The 19,387-nt window shown below is 47.9% G+C and overlaps 1 protein-coding gene across 2 annotated transcripts in view; it reads right to left on the reverse strand.

Annotated features, from left to right (window-relative positions):
- Positions 1 to 19,387, reverse strand: part of LOC112612107 (carcinoembryonic antigen-related cell adhesion molecule 6-like) — a 96,323-nt gene that overhangs the window by 41,314 nt on the left and 35,622 nt on the right. Inside the window, exons 1-6 of one of the 2 annotated variants that reach the window (XM_025366214.1) lie at positions 11,737 to 12,017; positions 10,503 to 10,862; positions 5,938 to 6,216; positions 5,239 to 5,497; positions 1,792 to 1,802; positions 1,298 to 1,374 (exon numbers count right to left, since the gene is read on the reverse strand). In XM_025366214.1, coding sequence (XP_025221999.1) covers positions 1,298 to 1,374; positions 1,792 to 1,802; positions 5,239 to 5,497; positions 5,938 to 6,216; positions 10,503 to 10,862; positions 11,737 to 11,800 — 1,050 coding nt within the window. In that variant the 5' untranslated portion in view covers positions 11,801 to 12,017. Of the gene's footprint in view, positions 1 to 1,297; positions 1,375 to 1,791; positions 1,803 to 5,238; positions 5,498 to 5,937; positions 6,217 to 10,502; positions 10,863 to 11,736; positions 12,018 to 19,387 lie in introns of those variants that run through there. The other variant, XM_025366211.1, reaches the window with a different exon arrangement.

Here is a 19,387-nt window from a genome sequence, read left to right on the forward strand (position 1 = left end):
AAATGTTTCTAAGTGATTCCAATGTGTAGCTATATTTCCTATCAGATTTCTCTGATTTCTTGTGGCCTTCACTCCTTTCTACTTTGGTATCATGAATCTTTTTCAGGTCTTATCTCCTGTCTTGGGCTTTCTGTTCCCTGGGGGTAGGGACCTTGCCTTCTTCATTTCTGTATCTGTTATGAACACATGATTTGATCGTCAGGAAAAGGTTCTCAGCCACATGCAGGATGTGTCCAAAGTTCACATGCTAATACGACACAGTGTTTGTTTTCCATGAAGTAAGAGGTTGCTTGCGATGAAGGGTGTGGGTAAGTCCACAGTGCGGGTGGTGGAGGGGAGATCACCCTGTTTTTAGGTGTAACATTGAAACTAAGAATTCTATGTGCATCCGGGGTAAAGGGGCAGGGGTGTGTAGAGAGTCAGATTCTAGTTAAGATGGAGGAATTACACTAGGAAGTAGAGGTAAAGAGAAGAAATTTGAACTTATCTAGCAGGCCAGAGCAGGCCCCTTTGGCTTCTTCTTTTTTTTTTTTTTTTGAGACAGAGTCACGCTCTGTGCAGTGGCGTGATCTCGGCTCACTGCAAGCTCTGCCTCCCAGGTTCACGCCATTCTCCTGCCTCAGCCTCCCAGGTAGCTGGGACTATAGGCGCCCACCACCATGCCCAGCTAATTTTTGTGTGTGTGTATGTATATATAGATATATATATTTTTAGTAGAGACAGGGTTTCACCGTGTTAGCCAGGATGGTCTCGATCTCCTGACCTCATGATCCACCCGCCTCGGCCTCCCAAAGTGCTGGGATTACAGGTGTGAGCCACTGTGCCCGGCCCCCTTTGGCTTCTTAAGTAGGTGAGTGAACTAGATTTTAGGAAGGTAATGAGGCAGTCATATGAAAGAAAGATTCCAACCTTACAACAAGGGGTCAAGCAGGACGTTGAATAGTTACTGGGGTTTATGGGAATGGAGAGAATGACACAAGTGAGCGATGTTAAAAAAGGACGAAGAGGCTTTGACAATGTATTGACTCTAGGAAGCAAATGAACAGAGGCTGGAGATAATTATGTCTAAGAGACAGTGGGGTCCAGGCAGCATGCAGACCAGGAAAAAAGAGACCTGCAGGAATTAGTGGGAGAAGCAGAAATTTAGGGGTAGAAGGAGGAGATCCAGTCCCAGATATAAGTGAAGAATTTTCTTCCCTTTCCCAAGCATGGTGGTCAGCCCTGCAGGAAACATGACAAGAGGAAAGGTCATCATACCTGCCAGTCTTCCTAAAACACCGAAAATACACCAGGGCTGCTATATTAGAGCCACCCTGGCCAGCACTCCAATCATGATGCCGACAGTGGCCACAGCTGAGAGGCCAGGAGCACTTCCTTGTGGGAAGAAAAGAGAAGGAATGAAGGTGATGTTATTCTACAGTGGGGTGCCCCAAGAACCAGCTGTCAACATGAAGTAGTCTCGACTTGTTCCTTCAAGGAATACACTAGTTTTGTGGGAAGGTTGCAATTTTTTCTCTCTCACCATGTTTCTAGGTTGGTGATCAGTCTTCTGTTAATTTCATCCTGGTCTTTTTGCACTTGGACATTTTTGAAGGCTTTGAAAATTTGAGAAAGTCTTATTGCTGTTTTTGCATGTCATGAATAAGAGTCTGTTGAATCTCTATGGCAGGGACTTGACTGACAGAAGGCCCAGGCTAGTGCATTCTGAGTTTACCATGTTCTTTTGCCCAGATAACTCACTGCTCATGGGCTCCCACCAGGGGAAAGAAAGCAAGCCCAGGCCTGTGAGACCCTGCTTCACTCTCATGGGTGAGGGGTTCAAGGACTCCCCAGCGGTCTTGAGGAAACTCAGAACTGCACCGCTATCTGAAACTTCCCTCCTTCTCAGGAATCAGATCTGCATTGTTGTCTAAGGGCTCTCTTAGGCTCTGCTCTCACTGCTGCTCCACTTTCCCTCATGGCTGTTTTCCCTGGTGAATTATCTTGCACCTCTAATCCCGTCTTGGCTGCAGCTCAGTGGATGAAAGCTAACATACCAGGCTTGATTCTTTGCAGGGTTTTTGCTCTCTCCCATGTTTAACCAGTAACCATGTCCTAGTGGGTTTCCATTTGGTGCTTAGCCCTCATCAGTCAATAAGGGTGATGGTTAATGCTATGTTAGCTACTGTTGAGGGGCATGTCCTAGGTGCCAGACCCTGTGCTAAATACTCAACCTGTATCTCATTTGATTTACACAATAACCCTCTTGGGTAGACATTATTTCCATTTTACAGATGAAAAGACAGAAGCTTAGAGTGATGAGAAAACTTATCCAAAGTCATATGGTTAGTTACAAGGGGATTTAGAATTTGACTCTAGGACTACCTGACTTCAAGGTTAATGGTAACAGTAGTAATAATAATAGCTAATATTTATGAAGCTTTTCTCTGTGTGTGGCATTTTGCTGAAGGCTTAATCAAATATTACATTAAATCTTCAAAACAATACTATGAAACAGGCACTGTTATTTCAATTTTCATTTTTTCCATCCATTTACTAGTGATGAAAATTATTATAATTTTCAGTTAAAGAATTGAAGGCTCAGAGAAGTTAAGAATCTTGTACAAGAAACTGATAGTGGTAAAAACCTACATGAAAATAAAGAGAGACCTCAAATCAACAACCTAACTTTACAAATTCAGGATATAGAAAAAGAACAAAATCGACCCAAAGATAGTGAATGAAGGAAACAATAAGAATTAGAATTGAAATAAATAAAACGGAGTCTAGAAAAACAATAAAGAGAGTCGATGAAACCAAAAGTTGGTTCTTCAAAACAGATCAACAAAATTGACAGTCATTTACTAGGTTGATTAAGAAAGCAGAAATGAAAATGGGGGCATGGTGGCTCACACCTGTAATTCCAGCGCCCTGGTAGGTCAAAGGAAGAAGGTTGCTTGAGGTCAGAAGGTCATGACCAGCCTATGCAACATAGGGTGACACAATCTCTACAAATTTTTTTTTTTAAACTAGCCAAGCATGATGGGACATGCCTGTAGTCCCAGCTACTCAGGAGGCTGAGGTAGCAGGATCACTTGAGCCCAGGGGGTTGAGCCTGCAAGTAAGCTATCATCAAGCCACTGCACTCCAGCCTGGGTTGGGTTACAGAGTGAGACCTACTCTCAAAAAAGTGATGACATTGCTACCAATTCTACAGAAATAATAAAGATTAAAAGAGTGCGGTAAAGAATTGTATGCCAACAAATTGGATAACCTAGATGAAATGGGCAAATTCCTGGGAACACACAAAAAATCTATAATTAGTAATAAGGTTTAGCCAGTAAAAACATTTGACAAAATTCAACATTCTTTTATAAATAAAAACACTTTGGGAATGGAGGGAAACCACCTCAACATAATAGAGGCATACTCAATGGAGAAAGACTAAAAGCTTTCCCTGTGAGACCAGGAACAAGACAAGGATGCCTGCTTTCACCACTTCTCTTCAACATAATATTTAAAGTCCTAGCTGGAGAAATTAGGCAAAAAACAAACAAACAAACAAACAAACAAACATCCAAATCAGAAAGAAGAGGTAAAATTATTTCTGTTCACAGATAACTTAAACTTCTATGTAGAAAACGCTACAGGATTGGAGTTGTTGCTGGTGATGTAGGGCTTGGGCAGCTCCGCTGTGCAGATAACAGAGAGAAGTTGCCCTGTGTGGCACCTTTGATTCCTCTGCAGGCATCTTTCAATCAGAGTTGGCATCTCCCATCCCTCAGCCCACCCGAGTCCTTAAGAGCCCAGGGCAGGTGTGTGTGTCAGAAGATGGATGCATGACGATCTGAGGGCTCAGAGATCATGAGGCCACCTGCTTTGTGTGGGAGAAGCACAGACTTTCTTAACTGTGAATAGAGCAGAAGCATTGAGTCATGGGCAGACACAGGACTGAGAGCCACAGCCTCTGGCACCTCTCCTGTTTCCTCCCTGACTGGCTGACTGCCTGGTCTTTGGGGGTGCTCACCTGGAACATGCAGGTGCTGTTTCTTTCAGCTGTACAGTCCCACACCACCCAGCCAAGATGTGTTTTTTTCTGAGGCTTTGCTATTTAAGGACATCCTGGAGATGGGTGATGATGGGGATGGGGGTTTGAGCAGGAGATCAGAAGCAAGTCTAGAGGTGAGTTCAGGGGTTGGCTGTGGGTCACAGGTGGGCAGCTCTGCCCAGGAGTTTGATGGGAACAGAGTTTCATTTTGGGAGGAAGAAAAGAGTTCTGTGGGTGGATGGTGGTGATGGTAGCAGAACAATGGGAATGTGTTTAATACTACGGATCTGCACATGTGGAAGGGTTAAAATGGTAAGTCCTACATTAGATATATACAGTGGCTGGTAGTCTTACCCTCCCTATAAATACACACTTTTTGGCACTGTCCCTTCCCTGCCATGCAGAGTCCCCAAGGCTGAATCTCCCTATGTCTCCAAGTGTGCATCACTTGCTGTCCTCTGTGCTGTGTCCCATGTGCTGTGCCCACAGCCTTATACAGCCAGTGACTTCAGAGCCAGGACACAGCTCAGCAGTCTGCCCTGAGGCTCCATGTCTTCCCATTTTCCTGCAGCCTGATCCAGGGGAGGCTTTGGTGTTGATTAGCAGCTTTATTTAGCCTGATTCAGGACAGACACCTGGGCACCTTCTCCATATGCCCTGGTTTCACCTTAGGTGGCTTCAGGGCAGGGTCAGTCAGTCACTGGGGGCGCTGGGAGCAGAGATAGGGGCAGAGTTTGAGCTGCTCCTCCATCATCCAAGGGGCTTCCTCTTCTCATTTAAGGAAAAAGTGTGAGCTCATTTCAAAGCCTCCTTGTCCCTTGTAGCTTATAGAGTAGGTAAAAGAACACAAAGAAGTGACAGAAAGGGAACTGTTGGTGACAGAGAGCAGCAACTTGACTCTGAGGACTCTTCCTCTTTTTTCCTCTGTGAATCCCCTTTCACTACACAGGACTCAGGGCTGAGGGAGACCCCTCCTCTCATTGCAGGATGGACCCGAAGTCAGACATGAGAAATCAGAAAGCAAAAACAATAAAAACCAAAAGTAGACAAGGGGAAGAGAGTCTGCAGAGGTGAACTGGGAGGGTTCAGGGGAGAATTTGGGATTTGCTTATGCCCCTTGGACACAGGTTGGGAAAGAAAATTTCTTCCTGGCTCTTCTCTGAGAGCCACACTCCACCTGAAAATGTGATGCCAGTGCTTCGTGGATCCACTTACCAGAGACTGTGATCATCATGACTGTGGTCCTATTGAGGCCAGTGGCTGAGTTATGGGCTTGGCACATATAGGATCCGCTATTATTCACAGTGATGTTAGGGATAAAGAGCTCTTGTGTGGATTGCTGGAACGTCCCATTGACAAACCAAGAGTACTGTGCAGTTGGGTTAGAGGCTGCGTGGCAGAAGAGGTTCAGATTTTCCCCTGGACGGTAATTGGAGTTTGAGGGGGAAATGGTGGGGACATCTGGGCCATCTGGAGGAAAAAGAATAAAGCCACAGATGATGTCGTCAGAGGGAAGCGTAAGTTCCTGGTCTGTGGAGGGGCAACAGTGTCCCCTGAGCCATGTCACAACCCTGAAGTCTCAACCAAACCCCCGCTATGTCCCCTGAGCCAATGTCTGAGACATTCACCTGTTTCTGCCATCAGAAAATGTGAACCCTGAGCCTTAAGGACATCATGGAGATGAGTGATGATGGGAATGGGTGTTTGAGTAGAAGTAGCACAGGAGACAGCCCCTCACCTCCTATTCTTGGTCAAGGCCTGGTCTGCCCACGTTTACTCAGGGCAGGAAGTCATGGCAAGCCTGGGTGAGGGTCTGAGTGCTTGGACCTGAGAGGGACCGAGAGGCCTGGACTCTGGCTGTGTGAATTTGGGCTGGGGGCCCGGGCCACAGAGGAACAGAAGATACTCACAGAGGACATTCAGGATGACTGGGTCACTGAGGTTGGCACTCACTGGGTTCTGTATTTCACATTTGTAGGCTCCTGCATCATTCCTTTTGACGCTGAGTACAGTGAGGGTCCTGTTACCATTGGACAGCTGCAGCCTGGGACTGACTGGGAGGCTCTGACCATTTACCCACCACAGGTAGGTTGTGCTATGAATGTCAGGTTCACAGGTGAAGTCCACAGCATCCTTGTCCTCCACGGGGTTGGAGTTGTTGCTGGTGATGGAGGGCTTGGGCAGCTCCGCTGTGCAGAGAACAGAGAGAAGATTGCCTTGTGTGGCACCTGTGATTCCTCCGCAGACATCTTTCAATCAGAGTTGGCATCTCTCATCTCTCAGCCCCTTTGAGTCCTTAAAAGCCCATGGCAGGTGTATGTGTCACACGACAGATGCATGATGATCTGAGGGCTGAGATTGTGTGAGACCGCCTGCTCTGTGTGGGAGAAGCACAGTCTTTCTCAAGTGTGAATTGAGCAGCAGCACTGGGTCATGGACAGACACAGGACCTGGGGTCACAGCCCCTTGTGCTTCTTCTGGTTTCTCCCTGACCCACTGCCTGCCTGGCTTCCCTTGGGGTCTTCACCTGAAACATTCAGGTGCTGGGTCTTTTCAAGCTTTAGTCCTGCTTTGCCCCCCGGGCTGTATTTTCTGTGTGGCTTCCTTTTCTAAGGACATTCTAGAGATGGGTGACGATGGGACTTCTTACTGTTCTTAAACCCCGAGGATACTGTTCAGCCTGGCCTGGGATTGGCTGTTTCAGCAGAATTAACACAGGGGACACCAGGGGCAAGCCTGGAGGTCAGTTCAGTCATCAGGCAGTGGAACCACAAGGTGGGCAGTGTTTCCCAGGTGTTTAATAATGACTGACTTGAGCCTGTGACCCCTAAAGATAGAGCAGAATTCAGAGAATGATCTAGAAGACAGTGAGGGGGACAGGTAGGAGCTGCCTGAATTTAATAGCAGAACCATGTTCCTTTTCTTTGACCTTGTTTCTTCTCCCTCTGCGGAGGGCAGGTGAGGACTCTGTGGATCTCTCCATAAATACATGTGGATGTTTGCAAATGCAGAGCTGAGTGGTGGAAACGGGGAGCATGAACTGCTGCAAATCTGACCCTCAAGGACCATGTGTGTTTGACAGATATGAGACAGAAACTTGGGAAGAAGTTTTGCAAATATTTTCTCCCATTGGACATTATGTTAAATGAAATGAGTCACTCACAGGACAGATACTTCAGGATTCCAGTTATATGAGGTCCCTAGAGTAGCCACACTCATGGAATCAGAGTAGAATGGTGATTGCCATTCTACTCTGGGTTGGGAGAGGCAGAATGGGGAGTTGGTCAATGGATGTGAACTTTCAGTTACACAGGATGAGGTTCTAGAGGTTTGCTGTTCAGCTTGGTACCTATAGTTCATACGGACTGAGTATCACTTATGCATAAGGCTTAGGACCAAAAGTGTTTTGGATTTCTCACTGTTTTTGGATTCTTGAACATTTGCAGTAGACTTACCCGTTTAGCATCCTACATCTGAAAACCCAGAATCCAAAATGCTCCAGTGAGCATTTCTTTTCAGCATCACTTTAGTGGTCAAAAAGTGTTGGATTTGGGAGATTTCAGATTTTGGATTATTAGATTTGGGATGCTTGACCTGTAGTGCCGTAATTTGCTTTGAAAAATTCGTCAGTTTAGACCTCATGTTATGTTCTGAATACAGTAAAAAATGAAAGAAATTTGGGGGAAACATTTAATTTTTTCCATAAGTGGAGATTGTTACTAATGGCCTAAAGATCGAAGATCAATTGTTGGAAGTAATATTTTTCTTGATAACATACTAAGGGTTAGGTGTGCTGTAAATTCCAGTAGGATCACATTGTCCTCAAATGAAGATGCTGAAGTTGGTTTGAAATTAGCAACTCCCTGAGTAGAGAGAGGCACATGAGTCCTCTTAGGAGGATAGAGCCAGTCAGTTAGGAAGTCTTAGGTGTGTCAGTTACATAAAGGAAGGAACGATGCCAAATTAGAAGCAACGTGTGTTATGCTAGTAAATTTAGAAAGAGCTCCCTGCCCCTAATTCCTGTGCAGAGTTAGGCAAATAGGGAAGAAGCCCAAAGCAGGCATGTGAAATGCTTTCTTCATCTCCTGCTAACCTCAGAAAACACAAGGAGAGTTTAAGTTCATCTAAAGTGGGCAGAGTCTATGTGAGACTCCAGTGACTGATGCACTTCTCAGTCCAAGGGATCCCACCGTATGACAATAGCATCATCACGAGGACACAGGTGTATGTGGAATGGGCAGCAAACCCATCAGACAGCACCTGCCTGGCCGGCTTCACCTGGGGAAGGTCCTGGGGAATGACTAGAGGGTGTGAGCCTCACATCAAGATGAGTCTGGGAGTCAATGGGTGAAATTAGCCTCTGGGCCTTGGGGAAAGCGGACCTGTCATCCTGCCTCTGAGCCCCTGGTGAGTCAGTAGAGACTGTATGGAGGAGTCGCTGAGTCACTCATCCCTGTCCTGTGGCCTGTTCCACATGTCAGCCTCACCAGGGGAAACAGCCCTGTTATGGGGACACAGTGGAAGCTCGTTCCCCTGGTGACCTGGGGACAGTGGCTTGCGAGGGACCTGGCAGGGGTAGCTGCTCCAGCTGATTTCTGTGCCTTCTCTGTTGCCTGGGAGGTGGGCCGGGACACAGTGTGAGCAGGAAGGGAACAGGACAGTCGGCCTTGTTAGAGGGGCTTTCTGGAGAAGGCCTAAGAGTGGAGGAAGCTGTGCAGGGCAGGGCATCCCAGCTAGAATGAAAGGGGAGGAAAATGAGGGACATAGAGGAGCAGAAAGAGCCAGAGATACCTATGGCAGTAAGCAGTGGGGGCTACAGTGACCTCAGAGACCCCAGGGACCAGGAGCCTCTTGGCTGCCCCAGGCCAGGACCAGAGAGACCTGAAAACCCTCTAATGACCAAGGAACCCCAGAGTCACATGAGATGGGGTAGGTTTAGGGACAGGGGTTCAGAGGGATGGAATATGGGTTTCAGCCCCTGAGGGACAAGAAACAGGTGTGGCCAGAACCTCATAGGATTCTGCACCAGGAACTGGTCTCTAAAGAGGTTATGGATCCTTTTTTCATTCCTTCTTCCTTTCTTCCCTTCTTCATGAGAGAACTCCTGAGTGAGCGTGTGTCTCACTTTGGGCCTGTGCCGGTGTAGGGTGTGAGTGGGGAGAGAAAGCAAAGTCCTCTCCTTTATCCTCCCGTGTGAATGACACCAACACATCGGGAAACACAGGATTTCAGGTGCAGTGAGGGGACTGTGGATCGGAGGGAGAGACCTGGACAATCCCAGCACTGACTCTGTTATTTGAGGCAGGTGATTTAGTTCTAGAGTAAAACTGATTAATTCTCTGTTTCCTTCTTACTCTCCAGACCAGAATCTCCACTTCCGAGCTGGGGATGCTCAAGACAAAAGGAAGTGAACCCATGACTGGTCTCAGGTCTGCAAATGCCTGACAACAAACAGCCCCACCCACCCCCCGTTGAGGAGAGGAGGCGGTTCTGGCTGCAGACAGACCTCATATGTCTCTAATCTGCCGCCTATGGCCTGTGTGACCCTTGTTAGTGACTGTCTCCCTGTGCCTCAATTTCCTTTCAATAAGTAGGATAAGTGCTATTTGGCTGTGAGGTTGTGAGTTAACCTCAAAATATTTACAGTCACTTGGTCTCAGCTCTGCACAGAGGAACTGCCCAAGTGAACAGCATCTATGATTATTTGCTTCCGGGAGAGGGCCCTGGGCCGGATCCATGGTGGACATGGAGCTGCCGGGAGCATCCTCTCTTCTCTGTTCCTCTCCCTGGGGACTCTGAACTTCCCAGGGAGTAACCTATGTCCTCTAAGGCAGTGGGCTCATACCCTAGTAATTTTTTCCATCTGTCCTTTCCATGCTGAGCCTCAAGTGAAGGAGGAGGCCCTATCCTTGGCTAGATGACGCTCTGGGTGCTTGGCCCTGGCTGGTAACCAACTCCAGGAGTCATGGCCCTTGGATAGCTCACATCCTTGCTCCCAGCCAGCCCTGCCCAAGAGGCCACCACACAGCCCTAGCACAGACTCCCTAGGATTACCTGGAATCAGGAACCAGGGACAGTGCTTTGCACAGGGGCTCAGTTCTGGGAAGAGTTGAGCTTCTCATGAGGATCCCAGGGGGCCCCCCTCAGGCCAGGCCCTGACCCAGTTCTCCAGGGTCTTTCTCAGGGTCAGATCCATGGGGAGACCATGGGGTGCTCGGCTGACACTGATCTGCCCCTGCTGCGTCCCCCCATCAGACTGTCCTTCCTTTGCAGTGAGTGTCTGCAGGGTCTGGATGCAGGAAAAGAATTCTGATCTGTGGAAGTTTGTCTCCCCCATGTGTGTCCTGCACTAAATGTCCAAACCCCAACACAGGATGTAATGCAGAGGGGACACAGGCACAACCCAGGCCTGAGAATCCCATATGTGGGAAGTAGAACTGACCCCAACACCCAGAGGTCATGGGGAATCACTCACGATATACCCGGAACCGGCCAGTTGCTTCTTCAGTCACAAGATCTTCCTTTATGGCTTGTATGGTGTAGGATCCTGTGTCATTCTGGGTGACGTTCTGGATCAGCAGGGATGCATTGGAGTATACTGTCTCTCGACCGCTGTGTGCGGGCCCTGGGGTAGTTTGATTAGTTCCTATTACATATGCTACAATTAGACGTTTGGCATCCACTCTTTCCCCTTTGTACCAGTTGAAGCCTAAAGTATTCTGGGGCAGATTGCGGGCAAGTAGAAGAACCTCCTTCCCCTCTGCGACATTGAACGGCCTGGATTCAATAGTGAGCTGGGCAGTGGTGGGCGGGTTCCAGAAGGTTAGAAGTGAGGCTAGGAGAGAGGAGAGAGCATCGGTCAATATTGGGATCTATGCATTAGGGTGGAAAAACGGGGCCCTGGGTCCTGAGCAGGTCTCTTCACCCCTCCACCTTGGAGCATATGTGTGTGTGTGTGTGTGTGTCCTACTGGGTCAAAGTCAGCAGTGTGACCCCCACCCATTCCTTCAGCACCTCTGACCTTGGCATTCCCCTGTGTGGAATCCTCTTCCCCAGGGGACTGCACGGCTTCCTCCCCGCTGGCCTCAGGTCCTGCTCACATCAGGGCATCTTAGGGAGACCCCTCCCCTGACACTTCCTCTAGAGACCCTGGGTCTTTTCCTTCTGACCTTTCCCTGCTCTGTTCCCTCCAGGGCTCTTGTCAACACCTGACCTCACATTCCAGATCTCTTTGCCTGTGTTTTTTCCTCTTCATGACAGCATGAACTCTGTGATGACTGAGACTTGTCTGATGCTTGTTGTATGCCATTGACTAAAATTCATTGCAAATACTTGTGGATGAGTTAATGAGTGTACCTGGTGGTTATTTTTCAACCTCTGATTGGTGAGTAAGGGCAGTGTTTACTGCCCTGGTTATATTTTCATTTGGAGTATAACCCTGATGCAGTTCTGATTTCTGTCATTTTTCAAATTGTAGTGACCAATGATGATTAACTTGGAAAACATGATCAATTGATTTTCCTCCTTTTTTATTAATCCCAGTTTAGTGCGACTTTCCTGTTGTGACCTCTGTCCCTCTCTGGTGTTCTGTTTCCTCAGGCTTCAACAGAAGCCCTCTGTCCCCTCTCAGAGCCCTGTCCTCCCCAGGAGACCCCAGCCAGTCTCTGTGCTCCCTCCTCCCATCCACTCCCAGGGAGTCCTCCCCTCACCTGTGAGCAGGACCTCCTTCCAGGGGACACACATTCTGCAGGGAGGGGCTGAGGGGGGCCCCATGGTCTCTGCTGTCTTCTCTGTCCTCCTCTGTGTAGAGGAGCTTGAACTCCAGGAATGCTGTAGTCAGGGCTGCTGTGACTGTTGCCTCTGCTGTCCTTCCTCCTTCTGTGCTGAGCCTCCTCTCAGGGTAGGAGCATTTCCCAGGGTCACGTGGGTCATGGGTGCGGTCTCTGTTCAGGAATCCTCTATCCCCTCCCCTCTCATTTCTGTCTCTTTTGTCCCTCCTCCTCTTCCCCTTCTGTTTATATTCAGTTCTCCAGTAGACACTCTGAGAAGCAAGCATGTTTGGACCCCTGTTCCATAACACGATGACCCGCCCTCCCCAGCACAGACCTCTGCTGTGTCTGGGCCTTGGGTCTGTCAGCACCACACAGCGAGTCCCCGGGGTTCTCAAACCTGGTGTTATTTTCTCTGTAACAGAGAAACCCCTCTATGTGTGCAGGATGTTCCTAGTGTTCTCACACGTCTGGGAAGGTTGGATTTACTCCCAGCAAGGAGGTCACAGGGATGTTTGGGGTCCTAGAAATGGACACATCTAGGGCTAAAGCCCGGGTCTAAGATTCTGAGTCATTCTTTTTGCAGCGCTATGTGACCCTAATTTCCTGGGAGTAACTGAGAATGAAGCTACATGGTGCTGTAGTATCGTCATCCAGACCCCAGACGTTTCTAGACCAACTTTATGATTTTCTCTACAGCGTTACCACCTTTATTATTATTTACTTCGTACTTTTTTTGTAATTAAATTTAGTTTACAAAACATCCTTGTCTTAGCAGGGCTCAGTGGCTCACACCTGTGATCCCAGCTACTCAAGAGGTTGAGGTGAGAGGATGACCTGAGGCCAGGAGCTGAAGACAAAGTATTTTTGTCTTACACAATACTGTCCATGAAATTAGAGATTTGATGTGTGCTTATTTTTTTTCCTATCATGTATTAAAATAAACACAGTTAAACAAAGTTTATGTTTCACCTAAAATGAGTTTTGGGAAACGCTTATATAGTGACATAAGCATGGAATTTATATCCAGATAGACTTGGGCTCAGCTACTGGCTCTGTCACTTAACTACATTGACTTGAACAAGTCACTTGGCTTCTTTGATTCTTGAAACCCCGATTTGTAAAAGGAGGATGGTAAAATCCACCCTCCAGAGTTGTTGGGAGTAAGTGAGCTGCTGTGGGATCCCAGTGCCCAGGCGGGTGTTGAGTACTTGATGGTTATCCTTGTGATTATTGCTGTAGAATTCTGGTTGTTTTCCAAAGACAGTATCTATGCTGGAATATTGGGATGTGGCTTTCTGCTAATGTGCATGTGTGAAGATGTTACTTTTACTTGTTAGAACTTGTGGTGCATCTGTCATTATTTTTATTTCCCAGTTGTATTACCTATTTTCTCTGTGATATTGGTCAAGTTGCCTAACTTTTCTGTGCCTCATTTACCTAATTTGTGAAATGTGGGTAACAGTAAACTAGTGTGCGTGTGTGTTATTTCCCAGCTCCGACCACTAGAGGGCATAGAAGCACCAGCACCTACTAGCAGTAGGCATATTGGTGATTATGGTCTGCAAACATCTTTTTCCCATGAAAGGAACCAGGGGTCCCTGGAGAAATAGCTGATCCAGGGCTGGGCAAGAAAGCACAAGAGGAGCCTTGTGGGGCCAGAAGTAAGCATCTTGTGGGGCCAGAAGTAAGGAACTGCTTGAAAAATGATAGGATTGTGTCAAAAGTCACAGAAACCAACTAGAAGGAGCTCCCAATGGCCAAACTGTGGACAATATCAGCGACATAATAAATAACGCCAGCCACTGGGGGCGGTGGTTTATGCTTTGGCACTTTGGCAGGCCGAGGTGGGCGGATCACTTGAGGTCAGGAGTTCAAGACCAGCCTGGCCAACACAGCGAAACCACGTCTCTACTAAAAGCACGAAAATTAGCTGGGTGTGGTGGCGGGGACCAGTAGTCCCAGCTACTAGGGAGGCTAAAGCAGGACAGTAGCTTGAATCCAGGAGGCGGAGGTTGCAGTGAGCCGAGATAGTGCCACTGCACTCCAGCCTGGACAACAGAGCAAGACTCCATCTCAAAAAAAAAAAAAAAAGAGAGAGATATAAAATAAGATTATATTTTACTTTGAGATTTATTTTGGGAATGGAGGAGCTATTATTTCTTCCAGCCACTAAGTAGCTCAGACTTAGGCCCGCATTACAAACTTTGCTTGGCTGGGAAACAAGGCTCCAGCCCGGCGCCACCCACCAACGTGGCTTGTGATGGCGCCCCCTGGCGGCGCAGCGAGCTTTCCCCCAGTTCCTCACCCTAGTGCTTTAGGAGCGACTTTAGAAATTTCACTCAGTCCATTTATTGAACCCTTTCTAGGTCACGCTGCGGTTCATCTAATCTTCACAACAAGTCGGTGTGAGCAGTGGTATTTATTCATCTTAAGACGATAAAAAGGCTAAAACAAGTGAAGCGACTTGTCCAGGGTTCCAAAGGGAGTGACAGAACCAGGATTTGGATCTAGGCCCCCGCGACTTCCAGCCTGAGGGTAAATGCCTAGATGAGTGTAAATGTATGGCCAGGTGGAGAACTATCGGTATAGAGCAACGGTTGTCGACTGGGGGTGGTTTTCCCCCAGGAGACATTTGGCAATATCTAGAAATAGTTTTGCTTTCACGAAGGAAGAGGGTGCTTGGGGGAGGGGGGAGGCTACTATTGGCATGTAGTGGAGAGAGGCCACGCGATGCTGCTGAACATCTCACAATGCACAGAACAGCCCTCACCACAAGGAATCGTTCAGCCAGGATGTCAGTAGAGCTGCTATGAAGCCCTGGTTTGATTTAGAAACCTGAGGGTGCATTCTTGCGATTAGCTAATGTTTGCTGAGTGCCGAGCTGGATAGCGTGAGGGATATGGCAACAGTGCACCAGTCTGTGCGGCCAAGGAAGCTGCAGCCTCGAAGGGCAGTGGGTGGAGGCAGGAGAGACACAGGAAGGTCTTCAGTATAAGGCAGCAGATGATAAGTGCAGGAAGAGAGTGTCCAGTAGGGCTAAGCCGGCTCTCAGGAGGGAGAGTGATTGGGTGTGGGAGGAGCTGAGCACTTGTCTGGCCTGTGGGAAGATGGTTTTTGAGTTGAGTGTATCAGCAAAGTTGAACTGGTGGGAAAACACAAACTCTGTTCAGGGAAGGGCAAACAGTCTAGTTTGGGTGGAGAGAGAGTAATTTTTAGTGAGTGGAGGGGTTTGCAATGGAAACGGAGGTTGGGGCTAGAGCTTTGAGTCCAGGCTGAGGACACTAGCCTGGGTGTCTGTCACAGTGATGGAAAAACCTTCCCTTCCTGAATGGGGGTTTAGGCCCCAGGGCTATGGGGCTCAGCAGCTTCTAGAGTGCTCTCTCTACAAAGCTAGGAACTTGGAGTGGAGAAGGGTGGAAATTGGAGTGGAGAAGGGTGAACATCTCCTGATTTTAGGAGACACTAAATATGTAATAAAGCTGTTTCGCCTCAATGTGGCCCTTGGGGAGATGGTGCTTCCAGGTGGAAATATACATGGGGCTAAGCTCTCTTCTGCATTGTTTCTTTGCAAAGGGCTTGGCCACTTTGGTTGTAGTGAAAACTGGAGCAGATTAGAAAGCCTTAGCCAAAGGTCTGCTACCCGAATGGTGCACTGTTGCAGCAGGGCTTGGTGTGGCTAAAGCTTCAAGTATGGACACCACCTGGTGACAGGATTTTCTTCCGTTTATTAGCTACCATTAAATAGCATTAAAATATGTGCATGCTTGGTGCATTCTAAAGAATGTAAAGAATACAAGCAAAGTTTGAGATCTGACTGAGCAACATAGTGAGACTTTGACTCTACAAAAAAAAAGAAAAAGAAAAAAAGAAAAACTAGGCAGGCAGAGTGGTGCACACTTCTAGCCCTACTTGCTTGGAAGACTGAGGCAGGAAGACTGCTTCAGCCCAGGAGTTTGAGCTGTAATGAGCTATGATTGCACCATTGTACTCCAAGCTTGGGTGACAGAGTAAGATCCTATCTTAAAACAAACAAACAAACAAAGAATATAAGCAAAGAGTTCCTTATCTTTTATGAACATATAGTTGCCTTCAATACCCTCCCACTACTGCCACCAAGTTTGACCCCGGGGAAATGCATTACTCTTCTGGAAAAGGCTTAGAGGCAAAGGCATGGGAGCAAATATCTGTTGAACCAATATGTACATATGTATATATTTGCCAGCTGTAGTTGCAGACATTTTCACATACAATATTTCATTTAACCCTCACAACACTGGATGTAAATACAGTTTACTCCTTTCAGTAAATGAGGAAACTGGCACTGAGAAAGGCTCAATTGCTCCCAGTCCAGTAGCTGAAAGGGCTACAGTTTGATGCACCTGTGGCCTGTTTGGCTCCACTTCCTCCCCACGTTTTCCCCTTCATAGACAGTCTTATTTACCTGGATTCGGGCTGCTAGAGACCATGGACATCAGCATTAGTGGTAGCAACAGGAGGAGGGAAGAGATTAGAATTTTTATTGTGACTGTCGGTGGAGCTGTGTGTTGCTTGAAGAGTATGAAAGGTTCCCAGTTGGAAGCTCCTGATCTCCGGGGATGGCTCATCCTGGTGGTCTGCGGTATAGTCCCAGGGCAGTGTTCCTATTCAAGGGCAAGAACAGGTGAGATCATGCTTTCCTGCTGTTAGGTAACAGATTAGACCATGTGCTTTACAGGAATCTGGGAAGTGAAACTGGTCAAACAAAAGAAATGCAGCATTCTTAAGAACATGAGAAGGTGACTGACAACTTGGCAGCCGTGCCAGTTCTCTCTTGTACTCCTTTCCAGCTCCCCACACCCCAGTGCCTCATAGTTTCTTTCTCAAGTCTTTTTTCTCATTTGAATTTTCTTGTACCTTTCAGTGACCTTCTCTATCTGAGTATTTGGCAGGAAAGTGGGTGTTACGTGTTGGTGGAGGAGACGTTGACAAGGTCTCTTTCCCCTCCTGCTCCCATCCTTGGCAAAATATCAGCAATAGTAGTGTTGTTGCCTGGGAAGTTGCCCTGTCCTCTCTCTGTTCACAATTCCCTTCAATTCTGTAGCCACATAAGGTAGCAGCAGAGCAGGATCTGGGACAAGAGGCAGCTCCCCTGCCCAGAACACCGCCCTGGAGCAGTGGGTGACACCAGGCCTCCTTGTGTGTCCATCAGGAAGGTGGCCATGGCTTAGCTGTTCTGGTCTAAAGGAGAGGGAACTGGGTTGGGGGAAGAGACCCCCAGAGCTGCAGGTCCCAGAGGGTTTGAGAAACAGGAGCCACAGAAGGGAAGGAGCCCTGAAGGGTGTTTGCCCAGCTGCTGGGGCGCCTGGCTCCAGCCCTTGTTTGGAAATGGCCCCGGGCAAAAGAAGAAAGGTAATAATACTCGAAGTAAACATTAGGGGCATAGAGTATCAGCACTCACTAAACTTGACATTTATCTGAGACTTTAGGAAATGTGCGCAAAGGGAGAGGAGAGGCTGGGCTTGAATGCTGGGTGATATTCATGGGGGCTGAAGGGAAGGCAAACAAGGGAGCCCTCCCTGGAAGCCTCCAGGCAGGAGTGAGAGCAGGTGGCATGACTTTGTTTCCCTGAAAAGAGGGAAGAGGCAAGGCATAAGTCAAAGCCCTTTGATTTTTGTTAGACTGTTCTTCTCTCTCTGTGTTTTCAACTTATCCCAGCCTGTTGACTGATGCAGAGTTGATTGTGGACTTTGCTACTGCAGGGTTTATAAAGCACTGCAGGGGCCAGGGACTGCTAGGACTGAGCCTGTGTCCAAGATGAAGACTCAGGCTGGGCCTAAGATTGTTCTGATGCAAATCATGGATGTGGCTTCTTTCTGGAAAATTCTAAAAATGGTCTCTGCCTTCAGGAGGCTCAAGTCTAACCAGGGAGATGACATCCATTTCATAAAGCCTAGAGATATGAGTGCAGTCATCTCTCCAAGTGGCAAGAGTGCAGGGGGACTGAGAGGGACTTGGTCGGGTGGAACTTGAGCTGGAGATGGGGGAGGATTTGGGTTGGTGGAGGGCAGAGAGGAGGGCCGTGCAGAGCAGGGGTGTGTTGTAGGAGAGGTGCCCCCTGGAGCTCAGTGGATGGGGATCCTAGAGGACAAGAGCTGTTTGTGTTCATTTTTGTATTCCCTGAGCTCACACAGGGCCTGGCATTTTGGGAGTATTTTATAAATGACTGTTGAATGGAATGATGGTTTTGTAGCCCATTAACTGGGCCTGATGTATTAGAAAGTGTGTGAAAATGCAGCCCATTAGCAGAAAGAAAATCTTACTGAAAAAATGATCCCATGTATGCATAGAGCCTGGTGTGGCCACTTTACTTATGCTGCTGAGTTCTGCATCAGTCCACACTGAGGTCACTGCAGGGGCCGGGAGCTTCTCCTCAGACCTTCCTCCGGGTGTCTCAGTCTCTTTACTACCTGTGCTCCCAGGTCCTGCTCCTTGTCAGTTCACTCCATCTGGTTTCCCCTCCATGCACTTGGGGTGGGTGTTGCATCCTGTGTGTCATCAGAGGGGACTTCGGGTCCTTCAGATCCATTGACTAAAACATCCCCAACACAAATGGAGTTTCCTCTTGTTAATATGATAGCTTCTTACAATGCATCTCAAGAACATTATTTGTGTCAAGAGTCTCTCTGACATACAGAGGCCCTCCCTCCCCCAGGAAGGAGGTAAGGGGAAGTTGGGAGAAAACACCGTCCTGTGTGGGTTACTTATTTCCCTGTTGTACAGCGTACTTGGTAGATGTTCAAAAATATTTGTTGACTTTGACCATGATCCACATGGCTCGCATATAGTCATTTATTCACACACATATTCAAGTGAGGCTTTGAGCACCTAGTGTGTGCCTGGTATTTGCTAGACAGTGGAGGCTGAGATCAGGTGTGCTGCTGCCTCTGAGGAGCTCTCACTATACAGCTGCACCTAGGGTGACCGAATCCACCTGCCCCACTTTACAGACGTGGAAATTAAAGTGCAGGGAAGTTACAGGATTAGTTCAATATCACAAGGTCACCAGCCTCAAAGTTACAGGAGTAAAGCAAGTTTCCTGACTTGCTGGATTTTCTGTTAGTGTACAGCCACCTGGCTGCTGCAGGTGCAGACGTGGTGAGCTCCCATAGGAGAGAGGACGTTCAGAGGGAAGTGGGAGCCCTGAGCACCCTGGATTAGCCAGGAGGACATGCCGGGTCCTGCTGTGACTGCACAAAGGACCATCAGGGACATTTGCATTCTCTTTTTCACTCTGAGCTTGAAATGAGAAAAACTGATCCCAGAAAACCAACAGCAGATTTTTCACAGGCATTGGTGAGACGCATCAGAGAAGCCTGTGCTGATATCTGTCACGGTGTTTCTCACTGAATGGTAATGGTCTGACTTTGAGTGGGTTCTGTCCACAGCCTGGAGCTCTGTGAGGCAGGGACCAGGTGTGATTCACCTTTGTCTCTCCAGTGACAGTACATGGCAGGCTCCGATAAATATTCCTTCCTTCCTTCCTCCTTCCTTCCTTCCTTCCTTCCTTCCTTCCTTCCTTCCTTCCTTCCTTCCTTTTTTNTCCTTCCTT

Source organism: Theropithecus gelada, chromosome 19 (genome assembly GCF_003255815.1).
Source record: "Theropithecus gelada isolate Dixy chromosome 19, Tgel_1.0, whole genome shotgun sequence".
Classification (NCBI taxonomy): domain Eukaryota; kingdom Metazoa; phylum Chordata; class Mammalia; order Primates; family Cercopithecidae; genus Theropithecus; species Theropithecus gelada.